Source organism: Rhinatrema bivittatum, chromosome 13 (genome assembly GCF_901001135.1).
Source record: "Rhinatrema bivittatum chromosome 13, aRhiBiv1.1, whole genome shotgun sequence".
In the NCBI taxonomy this organism is placed as follows: domain Eukaryota; kingdom Metazoa; phylum Chordata; class Amphibia; order Gymnophiona; family Rhinatrematidae; genus Rhinatrema; species Rhinatrema bivittatum.
This window is the reverse complement of record NC_042627.1, coordinates 9,706,112-9,721,642: the sequence shown is the minus strand read 5'-3', so window position 1 is coordinate 9,721,642 and position 15,531 is coordinate 9,706,112. Positions and strand designations below refer to the sequence as shown.

The 15,531-nt window shown below is 46.3% G+C and overlaps 1 protein-coding gene across 1 annotated transcript; it reads left to right on the top strand.

The window, feature by feature from the left end:
• The first annotated feature begins 1,646 nt into the window (after positions 1-1,646).
• Positions 1,647-2,585, top strand: LOC115075328 (cholesterol 25-hydroxylase-like protein 1, member 2). Its single transcript, XM_029575624.1, has one exon. The coding sequence runs from the start codon at positions 1,647-1,649 to the stop codon at positions 2,583-2,585; it is 939 nt and encodes a 312-aa protein (XP_029431484.1).
• Positions 2,586-15,531: the final 12,946 nt, after the last annotated feature.

Sequence of the window (15,531 nt, the reverse complement as noted above, 5' to 3'; positions counted from 1 at the left end):
GAAAATGAGTGCAATCCCAGCCACACACATAACCCCCAATTTTTATGCTCGTGGCCATTTTTTAATTTGGCCGTAAGGGATTTAGCGTGTCCAAAATGTGCGTCCAAACACCCCGAAACTAATAGCGCTCATCACATGCTATTCGCCCAGGAAAGAGTAATAAAAATGTGCACCCGATTCACACATTTTACGCTCAGAAATTAGCACCTGCCCAACAGCAGGCGTTCATTTCTGAGCAGCCCGAAAAAGTATATGGAAAAGCAGAAAATACTGCTTTTCTGAACATCCATTGACTTAATATCATGGCAATATTAAGTTTGAGGAACCAAAAGGTTAAAAAAACATTTTTTTTTTAAAGTGTGCCGGCAGGTCAGGTGAGGAAACGGACACTCCATTTTTTATGAGTGTCCGTTTTCCTAACCCGCTGACAGCCACCTCTCCTGGGCTTCCACTGCTAAGGAGGCGCTAGGGCCGCGCTATTGTTCCTAGCGACTCCTTTTTGGCACGACCCCTCATTTAAATACGGTATCGCAAGCCCAGGAGAGGTGGCTGGGCACACGTTAGGAAAGCGGGCACTCAACACTGAGCGCCCGTTCTCCCACGACCTTAGGGGTGGAGTCTAAAAGGGTTAGGCGCGTAATAATCACACACAACCCTTTTAAAACCCTCCTGTGGGCGCGAGCCTATTTTGCATAGGCTCGACGATGCGCGCGTGTCCTGGGGCTTGGAAAAATGGGCGGGGTGGGGGCGTGGCCACTGCCGCTGGGCCCGGGGATCGCGTGCCGGCACTCGGCTGGCGCGCGCAACCTACGCCTGCCCAGAGGCAGGCGTAAATAACCCAACAAAGGTGGTGGGGGGGGGGGGATTTAGATAGGGCTGGGGGACGGGCTAGATAGGGGAAGGTGGGGGGGGCGGAGGGAACGGGAAAGGCCATCGGGGCTCCCCTAGGGCTCGGCGTGCACAAATGTGCCCACCTTGCGCGCGCCGGCCCCGGATTTTGTAATATGTGCGCGGCTGCGGGCGCATGTTATAAAATTGGGCGTAGATTACAAAATCTGGCCCTTACTGTATTGGCTTGAATATGAACTAGAAGTCCTATTTATACACCTCTCGTCCTTTTAAGACCTGCCTTATGCATGCTTGGCCTTTTCTACTGTATAATGAGAGCTGTATGATTAACATATGCAAACTGAGGTTAATTGCCCATCGTTCACTATGCAATACTATCTCACGTATTATATCTTGGGGAGGGGAAATGAATGAGCCCCTTGCATTTCTGTCTCTCCTCCTAATACCTCTCGATAAAGCACTGATGCTTTTCTGTTCCAACGCAGAAAGCCTTTTCAGGGTAACTCATGCCTCTCTCTTTTCGCCAGGCTTTTTGCATAATGCATTGGATGGATAACGCCAGCGGCCCCTTTAAAGCAGCTCTGGTGTGTTACATGAGCCCCGTGGATTCGGGGTTGTCAGGGAGCTGAGGGAAGGAGGGGGGGGGGGAGCTGCTGGTGATTCAAAGCTGCCACAGGCAAGAAGAGACAAACCAGCTCCAATCGGAGAATAGAAATCCTCCCGATGCCATTCAGCGTGTGCTGGGATCCTGAGGATCTTTGCTGAGGCCGAGCATTTCACCAGAGGCCCGCGCAGCGATGGATGCCATCGCTTACTCTGCACGGCTTTTGGAAACTTACCTTCCGAGGAGACCCTTCCTGCAAGCTCTCTGGGACCATTTGCGCTTGCATTACTCCGCGGCCCTGAGGTCCCCGCTCTTCCCGGTGGTTCTCACCGTGTCTGCCTACGTCCTTTTCTGCATCCCGTACCTGATCTTCAACCTGATGGGGAGGAGATGGCCCTTCGTCCACAAGTACAAAATCCAGCAGAACAGGAACCCCACCGCTGCTATGATCCTGCACTGCCTCGGGGTCACCTTTACCAACCACCTGTTCTTCATCTTTCCTGCCGCCGTGGCCCAGTGGTACTGGAGGCCACCCATCCCGCTCCCCGAGGAGCCCCCGAGTGTGCCAGAGGTGATTGCAGGCGTAACGGGCTGCCTACTGCTCTTTGATTTCCAGTATTTCATCTGGCACATGATCCACCACAAGAATAGGTGGCTGTATAAGACCTTCCATGCCATCCATCATGATTACATGGCCCCCTTCTCTTTGGCCACCCAGTGCCTTGGGGGATGGGAGCTGATTACAGTGGGGTTTTGGACAACGGCAAACCCCATCATCCTGAAATGCCATCTTCTGACCACCTGGATTTTTATGGTGTTTCACGTGTACGTGTCGGTGGAGGATCACTGTGGCTACGACTTCCCGTGGTCGACATCGCGCCTCGTCCCATTTGGGATCTATGGAGGTCCCATAAAGCACGACGTGCACCATCAGAAACCCATGAGCAACTATGCCCCTCATTTTACCCACTGGGACAAAATCTTTGGGACTCACGCTGATTTCTGTCCCTCGAAGGGCTACCTGGAGCCCGTCACGCCCAATGAAACTTGCTGTGCCAGCAAGCACATGGACTCTTTGTACGATGAGAGTGTGTTTCCAATATTACGAACAGCAGAGGAGAAGCAAAAGTAAAAGGCTTCTCACTCTTCAAGGAATGAATGGGGAAGGCTGCAGGTTATTGCTTAAAATAGTTTTATTCTATTAACAATAATGAAGAAGTTAATGGATTTTGACTTGAATAGATCGTGTTTATATTGCTGTTAGTTGCAAGTTTTCTAAATATGTTGTGTCTGTAAGGTTCATAATCTTATATCAAGCAGTTGCACTGGGATTGCATTCTGTCGAGCACAATGTGTATCAGGTGAACTTTAATTACATTACAACGTGCATATGCCAGTAAGATGCAGTGGTACTGTATCATGTTCCTATACTTGAGAAGTGCACTAGTACCATATTAAGTGGCAAGAACTTATTTCAAAAAGATACACTATTATGGTGGACAAATACTATATCATAAATTGTACTAGAACCATATTGTAGTGTACAGATCAGGGAGCTGCAGCATTACTACATTATAGTGATCACATCAGAAAGATGCACTAGTATTGTAGTACTGGCAGTGCATACTGTATAAGAAAAGGACTTGCATACTGCATTTTTTGTACAATTATTCACTAGTACTGTATTATACTGTCTACATATCAAAACCGTGGATTAATGTTATCTTGCACTATCATAGACAGTCAAACTAAATCCAGAAGCTGTGGGCAGATACTTTGCAGTTACAGTGAAGTCCATTAGATTGGTTAGGAGAACTAGTGGTGTCTAGCAGTAAAAAAAACAAACGAAAAAAGACTCTAATTTCTGTGCAAATTATCTTTTAGCAGAATCTAGAGTATTATAAAATGCAAATTTTTATATCAGATTAAATAAAAAATTATTAATGAAATGTTGGAGGCCATTATTGGGAAAAATATTAAGGGTGATTTTCTCTCGCACTCTTGTCTGAAATTAAGCATGTCCTTATGGCTTTCCTGTGCTTTACTCCCTGCTCCCTTTTGCTCTCTCCCTTCTCATCACCAAGATCAGGGGTGGGCAGCTCCAGTCGGTCGTCAAGTGCCCCAAGCCAGTCAGGATTTCAGGATATCCGCTATGAGTATTCAGTGGAGGTCGTGAATGCAAAGGCATCTCATGCATATTCAGTGTGGCTACCTTGAAACCCTGGTCTGGCTTGCGGCACTCAAGAACTGGAGTTGCCTATCCCTGACTTTAAATGGCAGAGCTTTGATGCCGGATTCTTACCGCCTTTATTGAATCGTGGAACCGTACAGCACAGTTTGCAGTGAAGTGATCGTTGTTCCAACTTACAGCACCCTCCATGCTGAGAGCGCTTTTTAAATAGCAAATAAATATCACAGTTCCAGCTTAGCCCAGCACCTTTTGGAGACAGAGACTATTTTCCAGATGCTAGGCTCTCCTTATCTAGATCCGGTGGCACAAAAAAATTCCTGGAACAAGCCTCTCCTCCTTACACTGCTTCCACGGTGCAATAAAGAGAGGACAGTAATTGTGTTAGAAACAAACATTTTGGGGCAATTAATAAAGCTGGGCGTTGATGGAACGTCCACGGGTCCATTTTACCTACAGGCTTTGCACCAATTCTCAAAGAGAAATCAGGCGTGCACTTTCCCTTTGAGAACTGCCCCGGGAAAAAGCACCCCCCAGGCATTTCTGCCCACTTTTCCCCTCTAAAACAGTGTATGTATTTTTTAAACATTCAAAACGAGGTTTGTTGTTGACTTTCTGACCTAATCCTCCATGCCCGCCCACCCCCCTCCCCCGCTTGCCTTTGCACTGTGTGGGACAATGCACCCTCCCCCCAGCCAGTTGGGTTTTCAGAACATCCCTCACGAATATGCATGAGGAACATTTGCATACCTAGGAGGTAAATCAGGCAAATAAATCTCATGCCTGTTCCGTCGAGAGATCCTGAAAACCTGTCCGGCTGGCCCAAGGACCGGTCTGAGCGCCCCTGCGTCAACCCACAGGATGGGTCATTTTCAATCAGCCCTCAATGTACTAACGTTTAGCTGCAGACTTCAGCTCTCATTTTCAAAGCGGACGTAGGCACAGAAGTCCACCTTGAAAATTCCTGGGTGAGCCCAGTATGCGAGCCAACCTGTGCACATAAAATAATTACACCCGCTCTCAAGCAGCCACCCCCGGCACGCCGCTTACAAGCCTGTGAAAAACAATAATGGGATTGTTCGTGCTACTGTTTTTGGTTACAATTACTCACTGATCTAAAAGGCTAAATATGCTCTGCATGCAGGAGAGCTACCAACAGACCCCATGTCATCAGGAATGGCTGAGCCAGTTCTGTTTTTACCCCCATTACAATCATGGACCTTCATGAGGACATTTTTTAATTAAATGCAGGGTTTGCAAGTACTTTTCAAGGGGAAACCCCATGCAGGGTTTCTGTTTGCAAATCTGGCTGGCAGTGCGCAGCTGGCACTTAGGACCTGTCTCCATTAGTGGCTGCTTTGAAGCAGGTGCAAATGTACCCAGGGAAAGGATGCATGGGGCTTGTAAAATGAAAGCTTTGCGTGTATTTTCCCTCTGCCGTCCTAGCCCACCCCTTTTTTTATGTGGGTAAAGATTCCCATATCAATCAAGCCCATAGTAAGGCTGAAAGGCAATTTTTATCAGGGCTTTTTTTTTTTTTTTTTATAGATAAACAACTTTTTACTCACATAAAATGCTTTGAATATTGTCTTCCAGAAAAGCAAGATTGAAAGTTCATAGACACAACAATGCAGCCTGTTGGTAACTTTAACCTGAAAAATATGGTCTAATGCAGTTCGGCTTTTAGTGTGGATAAAAAAAAAAAGAAAGAAAGAGACTGATATTTGTTCTTGTGTCTGGAAAAGAAGACAGGACCTGGAAGAGAAGTAGCTCTTAAGCCACAGGCCGAAAATCACTGGCCCAGGGATCTCTCTCCCTCTTACAGTTTGCGTTGAAGGAACAGATCATTTCTCGCAAGTTGAAACAGGAAGCTCTGTCCTGGAAGAGCAATTAAAATTTCATGGTTAAGTTTAGTATCCTATTGCCAATATCAGATTCTCCGGTGCCTTCTTTTTCTACACTGTTCCTCTCTCATCCACCCTCCTTCCTCTCTCACAATCCCACTCCATCCCGTCTGTGTCTCTCTCTTCCGAGAGGCCTTCCAGCTGAAGCTCCTACCCCAAACCAAATGAGTGCACAATGAACAAAGCAAGCCTCTGTCAATGGCAAGAAAGTGCCCTGGGGTAACCCCCCTGTAACACAAGGTAACCTCCGGCCCCCCTGGGTGCTTTCCTGGGCTGGGGCGGTGGCATTAATGCTCTGTGAGGTTCTGCCAGGCTGCGTCTCCAATAGCCCTACTGTACCCGCAGCCTCCTGCTGGCATTCGCCTGCCAACCCTGCTCAGCATATCCTAGCAACAGTGGCAAAATGGTGAACTGCACGTGAAATGTTTCATCAAGCACTTTTCAGTTTTGTCTCCAAAGTTTACAGAGGCTTAGGTTTATCTTATGATACTCAGAGCGGTGGTTGCTTGTTCATTCAGGGGGCGAAAAGCCTTCAGACTTAGCCTACTGTTCCAACCACTAATAAAGAGCTGTGCATGTATTCCACCTTGAACTTTTGTTTCTTTTCTTTAAGCAAATGGAAAAAAAACCCCATAAGCTTATTCTAAGGTTTTTGAAGAGACGAGTCAATTCCAAATAGTGGTTTGTGGGATCCCAAACCATGCACCTCCCAGCTAGTGATCTGAGATTTGTTTAAGCAGCTGTGAGCAACCAAAGGAATTGCAATCCATGGATCGGTTGTTTTGAATATCCCAAAAGATTCTCGCAGGCCCATGAGCAGTGCTCCCTCCTGGTGGTGCGTGTCGGAGAGAGAGAGGGAAGGGAGACTTCCTACAGATCCATCCACACAAACAGATTGTGATAAATTGCAGGAAGACCTTCTGAGACTGGAAAATTGGGCATCCAAATGGCAGATGAAATTTAATGTGGATAAGTGCAAGGTGATGCATATAGGGAAAAATAACCCATGCTATAATTACACGATATTGGGTTCCATATTAGGTGCTACAATCCAAGAAAGAGATCTAGGTGTCATAGTGGATAACACATTGAAATCGTCGGATCAATGTGCTGCAGCAGTCAAAAAAGCAAACAGAATGTTGGAAATTATTAGGAAGGGAATGGTGAATAAAACGGAAAATGTCATAATGCCTCTGTATCGCTCCATGGTGAGACCGCACCTTGAATACTGTGTACAATTCTGGTCACCGCATCTCAAAAAAGATATAATTGCGATGGAGAAGGTACAGAGAAGGGCTACCAAAATGATAAGGGGAATGGAACAGCTCCCCTATGAGGAAAGGCTGAAGAGGTTAGGACTTTTCAGCTTGGAGAAGTGAGGGGGGATATGATAGAGGTTTTTAAAATCATGAGAGGTCTAGAACGAGTTAATGTAAATCAGTTATTTACTCTTTCGGATAGTAGAAAGACTAGGGGGCACTCCATGAAGTTAGCATGTGGCACATTTAAAACTAATCAGAGAAAGTTCTTTTTCACTCAGCGTACAATTAAACTCTGGAATTTGTTGCCAGAGGATGTGGTTAGTGCAGTTAGTATAGCTGTGTTTAAAAAAGGATTGGATAAGTTCTTGGAGGAGAAGTCCATTACCTGCTATTAATTAAGCTGACTTAGAAAATAGCCACTGGTATTATTAGCAGCATGGAATAGGCTTAGGTTTTTGGGTACTTGCCAGGTTCTTATGGCCTGGATTGACCACTGTTGGAAACAGGATGCTGGGCTTGATGGACCTTTGGTCTGACCCAGTATGGCATGTTCTTATGTTCTTTTCTCTTTCCTTCTTTCAAATCTCCCAGGGATACAGTAACTCAAAAACAGTAGTGTTACTGTTTTCTGACTGTTCCCCTTGAATGCAGGCTACTTCCATCACAAATGCATTTGGGGCTTGACGACCAGCAGTTCTGCCTTCTGCTAAAGCCTCCTGTCTTCTGCTTAATTCTCCACTGATGTCACTATAAAGTAGTGCCACTTTTAAAAGTCTTTACTTTCCCTGGAACTGCCACTCTCAGTCTTCCTGGTGACATGGCAGAAGTATACTCACTTCTATTTAATTTTCCTTATATTTTAAAAATAGCTGCACTGTCCCAAAACAAGGTTCCAGGGGCTAGCAACCTTACGTTTGAGTGCTCCTACCCTAGGCAAAGTACTGACGAAAACCAGGAGGCTAGCGTCCATGCTTTTGAGATGTATAATGCACGTACAGGGTGCCTGCAGGAAAACCTGGACTGGATTCCTGCTTAGACTGGCGACTCAGCACAGGGGCTTTCCCTGGCCACATAAACACACCAAACCAGCCTTATACAAGCGATGGGGGGGCTAGCACTGGTCACCCCAACACTCAATCTGGGTCAAACATTTATTTTTAAGCTATTTTTCCTGGGACTATATGGACTTGCTCACTGGGATTCATCTTTCTCTCCAGGACCCTCTCTCATACAGCAGAGTCTCTCCCAGCATCCCTTACTGCTGTCCCTGCTGTGATCACTGCTGCAGGAGCTTGCTAAGTGCCCTCTGCTGCTTGTCCTCCCCCCTCTTTGCCTTTATTTTAATCTGTTTAAGTTTTGTTTTACTTTTGATTTCTTTTACTTTTAGGCCTACCCGTGCGGTGCTGATATAACCCGGTCCCTCTAAGAGTACAGGTTATAATGTCATTGCTGCTGGGCAGCTACAGTAAAGCTAAACCCGCAGTTTCTCTCTGCTTTAAACAGCTGATGCACCGGGGGAGAGACAGTTCTTGGGTGGTTCTGCAGATATTCATGCAATTAATGTAGGTGGAGTTGCTTTTGCTGATGACTTTAAGTCATGTTTACTGATCCCGTTGATTCTCTAAACGCTGCTCTATGGGAAATGGTGGAATATGGTTCACTGGCAGGATTTAAATTAAATCTAGATAAGCCTGAGGCCTTACCTATTGGAAATGTGAATGTTGATATATGGGAAGGGACATTTTCATTAAAGCGGCTTACTGGGAAAATCAAATATTTGGGGGTTTGGCTTCCTGGGGATGCAGGGCCGGTGCAAGGGGATTGGGCGCCCTAGACACCTTCAGCCTTGTGCTGTCTCCAGCCCCATCCCTGGTCGCAGCCCCGACTCCTTCCCCCCCAAAAGAAAACTCACAAATCACCTGGTGGTGCAGCGGGGGACCTGGGAGCCATCTACTGCCCCCGGGTCGTCGGCTGCCACTAATCAAAATGGCGCCAGTGGTTTTCAGCTCCTACCATGTGACAGGGGCTACCAGTGCCATTGGTTGGCCCCTGTCACATGGTAGGGGCTAAAGGCCAACGGCGCCATTTTGGTTAGTGGCAGCTGAGGAGCGGCAGATCGCTCCCGGGCCCTCCGCTGGACCACCAGAGGGGCGTCGGGAGGGTGGCACTGGGGGGGCAGGCAGGGTGAGGCGGGGGCTGGCAGAATTTTGAAAGGGCACAGGCCTAGCTCGCCTAGTGGTTCCTCTGGCCCTGTGGGGATGTTTGTCATATTTATACTGCCAACATGACATGTCTGCACGAGGTCACAGAAAGCTCTCTCTCCGATTGTATGCATTTACCATTGTCCTTGCTGGGGTGGGTTCAGTTAAGTGATGATTCTTCCAAAGTGGCTTTGTTTTAGGAGTGATTCCATTATCTCTCACAAATCACACTCTCCAGAGACTGTACAAGGGGATTCACCAATATCTATGGAAAGTTAAAAACCCTAGACTAGACTAATGAGTGTGCACAGATGATCTACCCAGGTACGTCTACATCAAATTCTAAAGGGCTATGTGAGCAGATTTTACACAAGCTATTTAGAAGCATTTACCCTCTAAGTCGGCTTTTATACTCGTAAATCGGGGCATTTTCTAACATGCAAGCGGCAGTGAACTAACCAGTTTTACCAATTAGTCTACCACTTCGCCCAGTTAATCTGCAGCTCGTAAAGACTCTGCTGGCTCTTCAGCCTGAAGACCCTCCCATTTCACCCAGATCCCCCTCCTCATCATCTTTTTCACTTTTAAGTTGTTAATGATCACTTGCTCGGGACACTGAGCAGCAGTAAATATATGCGCATAAGGTGCCACATTTATAGGTGTAAATTGCATATAAAATAGCCACTTACTCCTGTAAACGTCGGCCCTGCCCCGGAACCTCTTGCCCGCCCCTTTTTACATGAGAAAATGTATTCACGGACCCTGATTTACGCAAGTGTGTGAGGTTTCTCAAACAGCATGCACTCACATATAGGCGATTTTGTACACCTAACTGCTCGTTTTTACACGCCCGACTTTTTAAAATTTGCCTTTAAGATTCTCGGCGCCCCCAAAACGTTGTTCTTCTACCTGTAGCCATTTCTGAGTTGTAAGGGAGGATATATACACACACAGCTGCCGCAACCGCAACACACACAGACATCATGGGAGCTGATAAACCTCTGTTCGGATAAAAGCGAGGCTAGAAAAGAGAGCCTGAGAGCTGAATCCAGCTTTAGTGCAAGTCAGTGCAGTGCAATGCAAGCCCACAGCACGAATCCTGGCACCACAGTCCTAGCTGCAAAGAATCCAGATCATAAGCACAGCATAACATGAATAACACGTATTGTCCCAATAGAACAGTAGCCAGCAAACGCTCTACGGCTACAAAATTATTTCCATTTCACTGCTCACTTGAGATAAAGTATGCGGCACCGAAAAGCTGGCCAGTTTCTCACAGCTCAGAGCAGCTGCCTGGTCCCGCTTTGTCTCTTAAGCTTGGAGCTGCTGAAGGAGCGTTTCAGACTCCCAGTGAATGACCTCCATTTATCCTATTTGGGAAATGGTCGTTCTTTCTTGCTGCCTGGCATTAATAGAAAAGGAAGTGGTGACCGGTTTCAAGCTATCAGGGAACACAAAAGAGCACCTTGTAAAATTAGAGAGGAGTGGATCCTGGAAAGCCCATCTCCACCCAATGAGAGGGCAATGCCTCTCTCCACCAGTCTGGATTACCATCTCCTCCACACTATCTGAAAGCTATCGCAACTATGGGAACTGAGACTATTTTCAAAAGATTTCTGGAAATCTTCTACTGAACCTGTATGAACTTTCAAATATTAAATGAGCTGGAGGGTCTAGGACAGGGTTAGGCAAGTTTTTGGGTTTTTTTTAATTACAGTGAGGTTTAATTTGCAGCAGGGCCCTGTTGAGGAGCGGGGAGAGGGGTGGGAGATGAGGAGGGTGTCTAATTCCAGATCCTCTTTGGAAGCAGGGAGGGGTGGGGTGCATGTGTGAATGAGAGGGGGGTGGGTGCGATCACATGGGGAATTAGTGTATAACTATGTGCGGTGTACACAGGGCTGGTGCAAGGGGATTAGGCACCTTCTGCCTTGCGCCCACCATCCCCCCCCCCCAAGTTGCGGCCCCCAACTCCTACCTCTCGGTTTTTTAGGCCACGAGCAGCGTGCGGCCCGCCGAATCTCCACCCCTCTTTGCCACCGCCACTCGCAGCCCCACGTGGCTCGCGCCCCCTAATGGTCAGCGCCCTAGGTCCAGGCCTAGAGCTTCCACCGGCCCTGGGTGTGTGTCACCTCCCCTCCTTCTGGCTCATCTCATTGACCTTCCCTCTCTTGCCCTTTTCTTTTCTTCTATACTCTCTCACCCCACTTCCCTCCAGTCTCACCTTCATCCTGTCCCTTCCCCTCTCATTCTCTTCCCTTCCCTGATGGTTCTCTTGTGCCAGCAGCGGGGAAAGGAAGATGGGGGGGCCCCGTCGCTACTCTGGCCTCTTTTGCATCACTGCATGCGTCTGTCTCTCTTTCTTCTGTCGCATGCGTCCATCTCTCTTTCTTCTGTCGCATGCGTCCGTCTCTCTTTCTTCTGTCGCATGCATCTGTCTCTCTTTCTTCTGTCGCATGCGTCCGTCTCTCTTTCTTCTGTCACATGCGTCCATCTCTCTTTCTTCTGTCGCATGCGTCCGTCTCTCTTTCTTCTGTCGCATGCGTCCATCTCTTTCTTCTGTCGCATGCGTCCGTCTCTCTTTCTTCTGTCGCATGTGTCCGTCTCTCTTTCTTCTGTCGCATGTGTCCGTCTCTCTTTCTTCTGTCGCATGTGTCCGTCTCTCTTTCTTCTGTCGCAAGAGTCTGTCTCTCTTTGTCGGTGAGGAGATGAGGGCCCCGATGACACTCTGGCCTCTCTCAATGCTCTCAGGGGGATGGTGGTTCCAACAGTATTCTGGCCTCTCTCGCACTGCCCCGGGTCTCTCTCTTTCTCTGGCTTACGCTGTTGGGTGGATGGGGGGGCCTCGCCACTACCCCGGCCTCTTGTGTGTTTGTCTTCTGTTGATGGGGGGACGGGGACTCTGCTGGCACTCCAGCCTCTCCCGTGCTGCTGCGGGTCCAACTGCAGCTGCTCTCATCCCTCCTGCTGCCCATCAGTGTTGGAGGGAGGGAGTAAAGATGCTCTGGCTCCCGGGCCGAGACTGCCCCCCCCCACCCTGGAATTCCATCAACAAAGGCCCGCATGGCACTGGGCATTTGCTGATGACATCAGTCTGGACAGCCTTGGAGCTACGGCATCAGCTAACCGGTCCACATTCTAATTTACGGGCCGTACAGAAAAACCTGCGGGAGAGCCGGCAAGCGCCTGCTCTCCCGGCGAGCGCCCAGGCCACTCTCCTGAGCATGCGATTCAGGAAAAAAAAATGTGTAAATGAGGGCCAGCGGGAAAAAGGAGGCGCTAGGGACACTAGCTCCTCCTTTTTGACAGAAGTAGAGGCTGTCAGTGGGTTTGACAGCTGACGCTCAATTTTACCGGCATTGGTTCTCGAACCCGCTGACAGCCACGGGTTTGGAAAATGGACGCCGGCAAAATTGAGCGTCCGTCTTCCGGGCCGCGGGCAGATTTTTTTTTTTTTTTTTTTGGGGCCTCCGACTTAATATCGCTATGATATTAAGTGTACAGAAAAGCAGTTTTTTCTGCTTTTCTGTACACTTTCCCGGTGCTGCCCGAAATTAACAACCATCTATTAAGGGAAATTCAACACCTGCAAAGGATTGAGCACAAAAAGGGTAATCCTAAAATGTTATACGTGTAAATGTGAAATACTATCGTAGCAATTTTTAAAATCCATTTACATGCATAAAGTGTACTCACACATGAATATCCTATGGACAATTCAATGGCATATATTATAGCAATTTTCAAAAGCCCAATTACACAGGGCAAAGGGCACTTGCATGTGTAAAACTCAATTTTAAGCATGTAAACACTTTTTAAAATTACCCTCTCTATCTGAGCAGTGTTCCCCCGATTGATGTTTAATATAAAACACAGAACGAACTTGTATGACCAATTGAAATTCAGATTAAACTAATTTATCTTATAAAGTTATGTTTGCTGAAATTCAAAAATAGGCGATTCTTGGAAAATTGATTCAATGCCCAAAACATGCCAATGTGTTAATTATCTTACAGACCTTCAAAGACCATATTGAAAAAGGCAAAACACAAACCAACTGATGTACCTGATCTTTATTCACAAGATTTAATAATAACTCATGATTTGAATAAAGAGGTCTCTTATAAGCACACATAACAATCTTTGGAGGATGGCCCCACTCAGTAAAATGGCTAGCCATATCATGGTCTTGTGTTTTAAAATCAACTGCTGAACACAGACAAACTTTCAATCATTATTATGGATAAAAACCAGAAGGATGGAGTATCTGTGTTCTTATCCATAGGTTTATGATAGAGAGTAAAGCAAAAATGATGATCAAAAATCAAAATCTTAAATATCCAAAAAGGAAACATACACTGTGCTTGCAAAATGCAGGAATCTCAAATTAAAATCCATTGTGTGGGATATTTTTATTTATTTATTGTATTTATTGTGAGTTTGGTCTCAATAAGGAGATAGAGTGGAGTATGTCTTAGTAAATCTGTAAGTGTTGAAGTTTGCCTTCAAGTTTGATTGCTTGTTTTATGGTTCATTTGCAGTCAGTGGTTGTGTTTAAAATGTATGTCTTTGATCCACCATCTTTGATACAACTGAGACAGTAGTCCGGGATAAAGATAGTGAGTCATTATGCTACATGTTGTGGTGTTCTAACAGTTTATTTTACTGTTTTTAATGTATGTTTTTATATTTTTCAGTATAGATTCTTTGACCCCCCTGAAGAAGGCATCTGTGATGTCGAAACCTCGTTGATGTTGGGTGTTTTTTCACTAGCTGACTTGAGCACACAGTATATCGTGAAGCACTGTCATCTTTATTTGCCCGTGCTGATGTGATTTATTCACATTACCAGCCTTTCAACAAGACTTTTTCAAATAAGTTCTTTTTTCTATTGAGTTTGGATACATCCAGAGTTATTTTCACACACGCTTAACTGCAAACAGTTTTTTTTTTTAATTAAAAGCATTTTCTGTGATGTCTCTGGTCCAAGATTATAGATGACTATTTAGGCTTATTACTAGAAGAGCTGATGACCGTTTAGATAGGCACTAGTTTTATGATACTACCTTAACCTTCTGGTCTTCTGTATTAGTATTTGATCCCTGCTGGGATGTTTTGGGTTACATCAACACGTTAGAGATTTTTTTGAGTCCTCTCTTCTTTGTTGTTTAGCTTCGAATTGTTTACTGAGGGCAATATTTTTGCTTCCCTATTTGCATTGCAACAGGATAAAATTAGGACTTGCTCACTCTGTCTCTTAGGACATGGAATTCTTGGCAGCAGGAATATGACCACAGGCTGCTGATTTTAAACCAAATTTATCAGCATTCCTCAAGCTGCTGGCATATGGGATTTGCCATAGGACTTGCTCTTTTTGAATCGTCATTAAAAGCAGCTATTTTTGCATTAATAATTGATTAAAATGACTGTAAAATTGCTCCAAATCAAGAGTTTTCTCTGCAAGTCACCGTTTGTAAAGGCAAGGCAGATTTACCAGCCCCAGGCTTTGCTACTGCTCAAGGTCTGCATCTTACTAGGTATTCAGGACGGTATCTCTTTCAAGGTTACCCGTGATAGGTGCTTGGCCCCTCACCGAATAGGATCACCTATCTCGATCTGCAAACAGTAACAGTCATTCAGGCCCTTTGGCAGATTAAGAATGTATATTTAAGAAATATTCCCAGCAGGGGGCAGCAGAGAATGTCCAGTCTACACTGAAGCTTGAAAGTAAGCATAAATAAGCATTTAGGGGTAAAATTTAAATAAGGCACTTAACTGGCAATGTTTATATGTGCTTTTCAGCTTTTAACGTTATCCGGCTAACTTGACCAAGATATTCAGCAATGCAGCCACAACACTGAATCAGATATTCAGTTATCCTACTGAAAAGTGCACTTGGCTGAGCGCACTGTTTTACCCGCAGTTGGACGCGTGTTTTTGACACACATCCACTACCCCTTATACAGTAAGGGGTTTAGCGCGTCAAAATGCGCGTCCAAACCCCCCAACACTAATAGCGCTCATCACATGCTCACCCCTTCTTCTACTTCTCATCGCCTTCCCAGCCCCAGCTCCTTGTTTTTCTGATCTCCTCCTCTCCAGAACCTTTCTTCTGTCGCTTGACCCCTACCTAGCCTCCTCCCCAGCCCCGTTTCCATATTATCTCATCCCTTTCATAGACGTTTCCTCTGTCTCTCACCCCCTCCCCATCCCGTACCACTGCCTCTCCCTTACTCCTCGATCTCTAGATCTTTCACAACATTTCTCAACCTTTTACCATCTTTTATCCCCATCCCATCAAACACATTCCCACCCAATGTGCTGAATCCTGCTGTCACCCCAGTTCCTCCTCAAGCCCCTGCTCTCCCCCACTCAGTGTCTGAGTCCTTGATCTCTTACTTATCCCTGCTCTCTCACAGTCTCTGAATGCCTGTCCTCCTCTCCTATCCCAGAGGCTCCCATCCAGTTTGGGAATCCCCATGCTCTTCTTCTCCCCCCCCCCCTCCCCAGCAATCTGGGTGTCCCG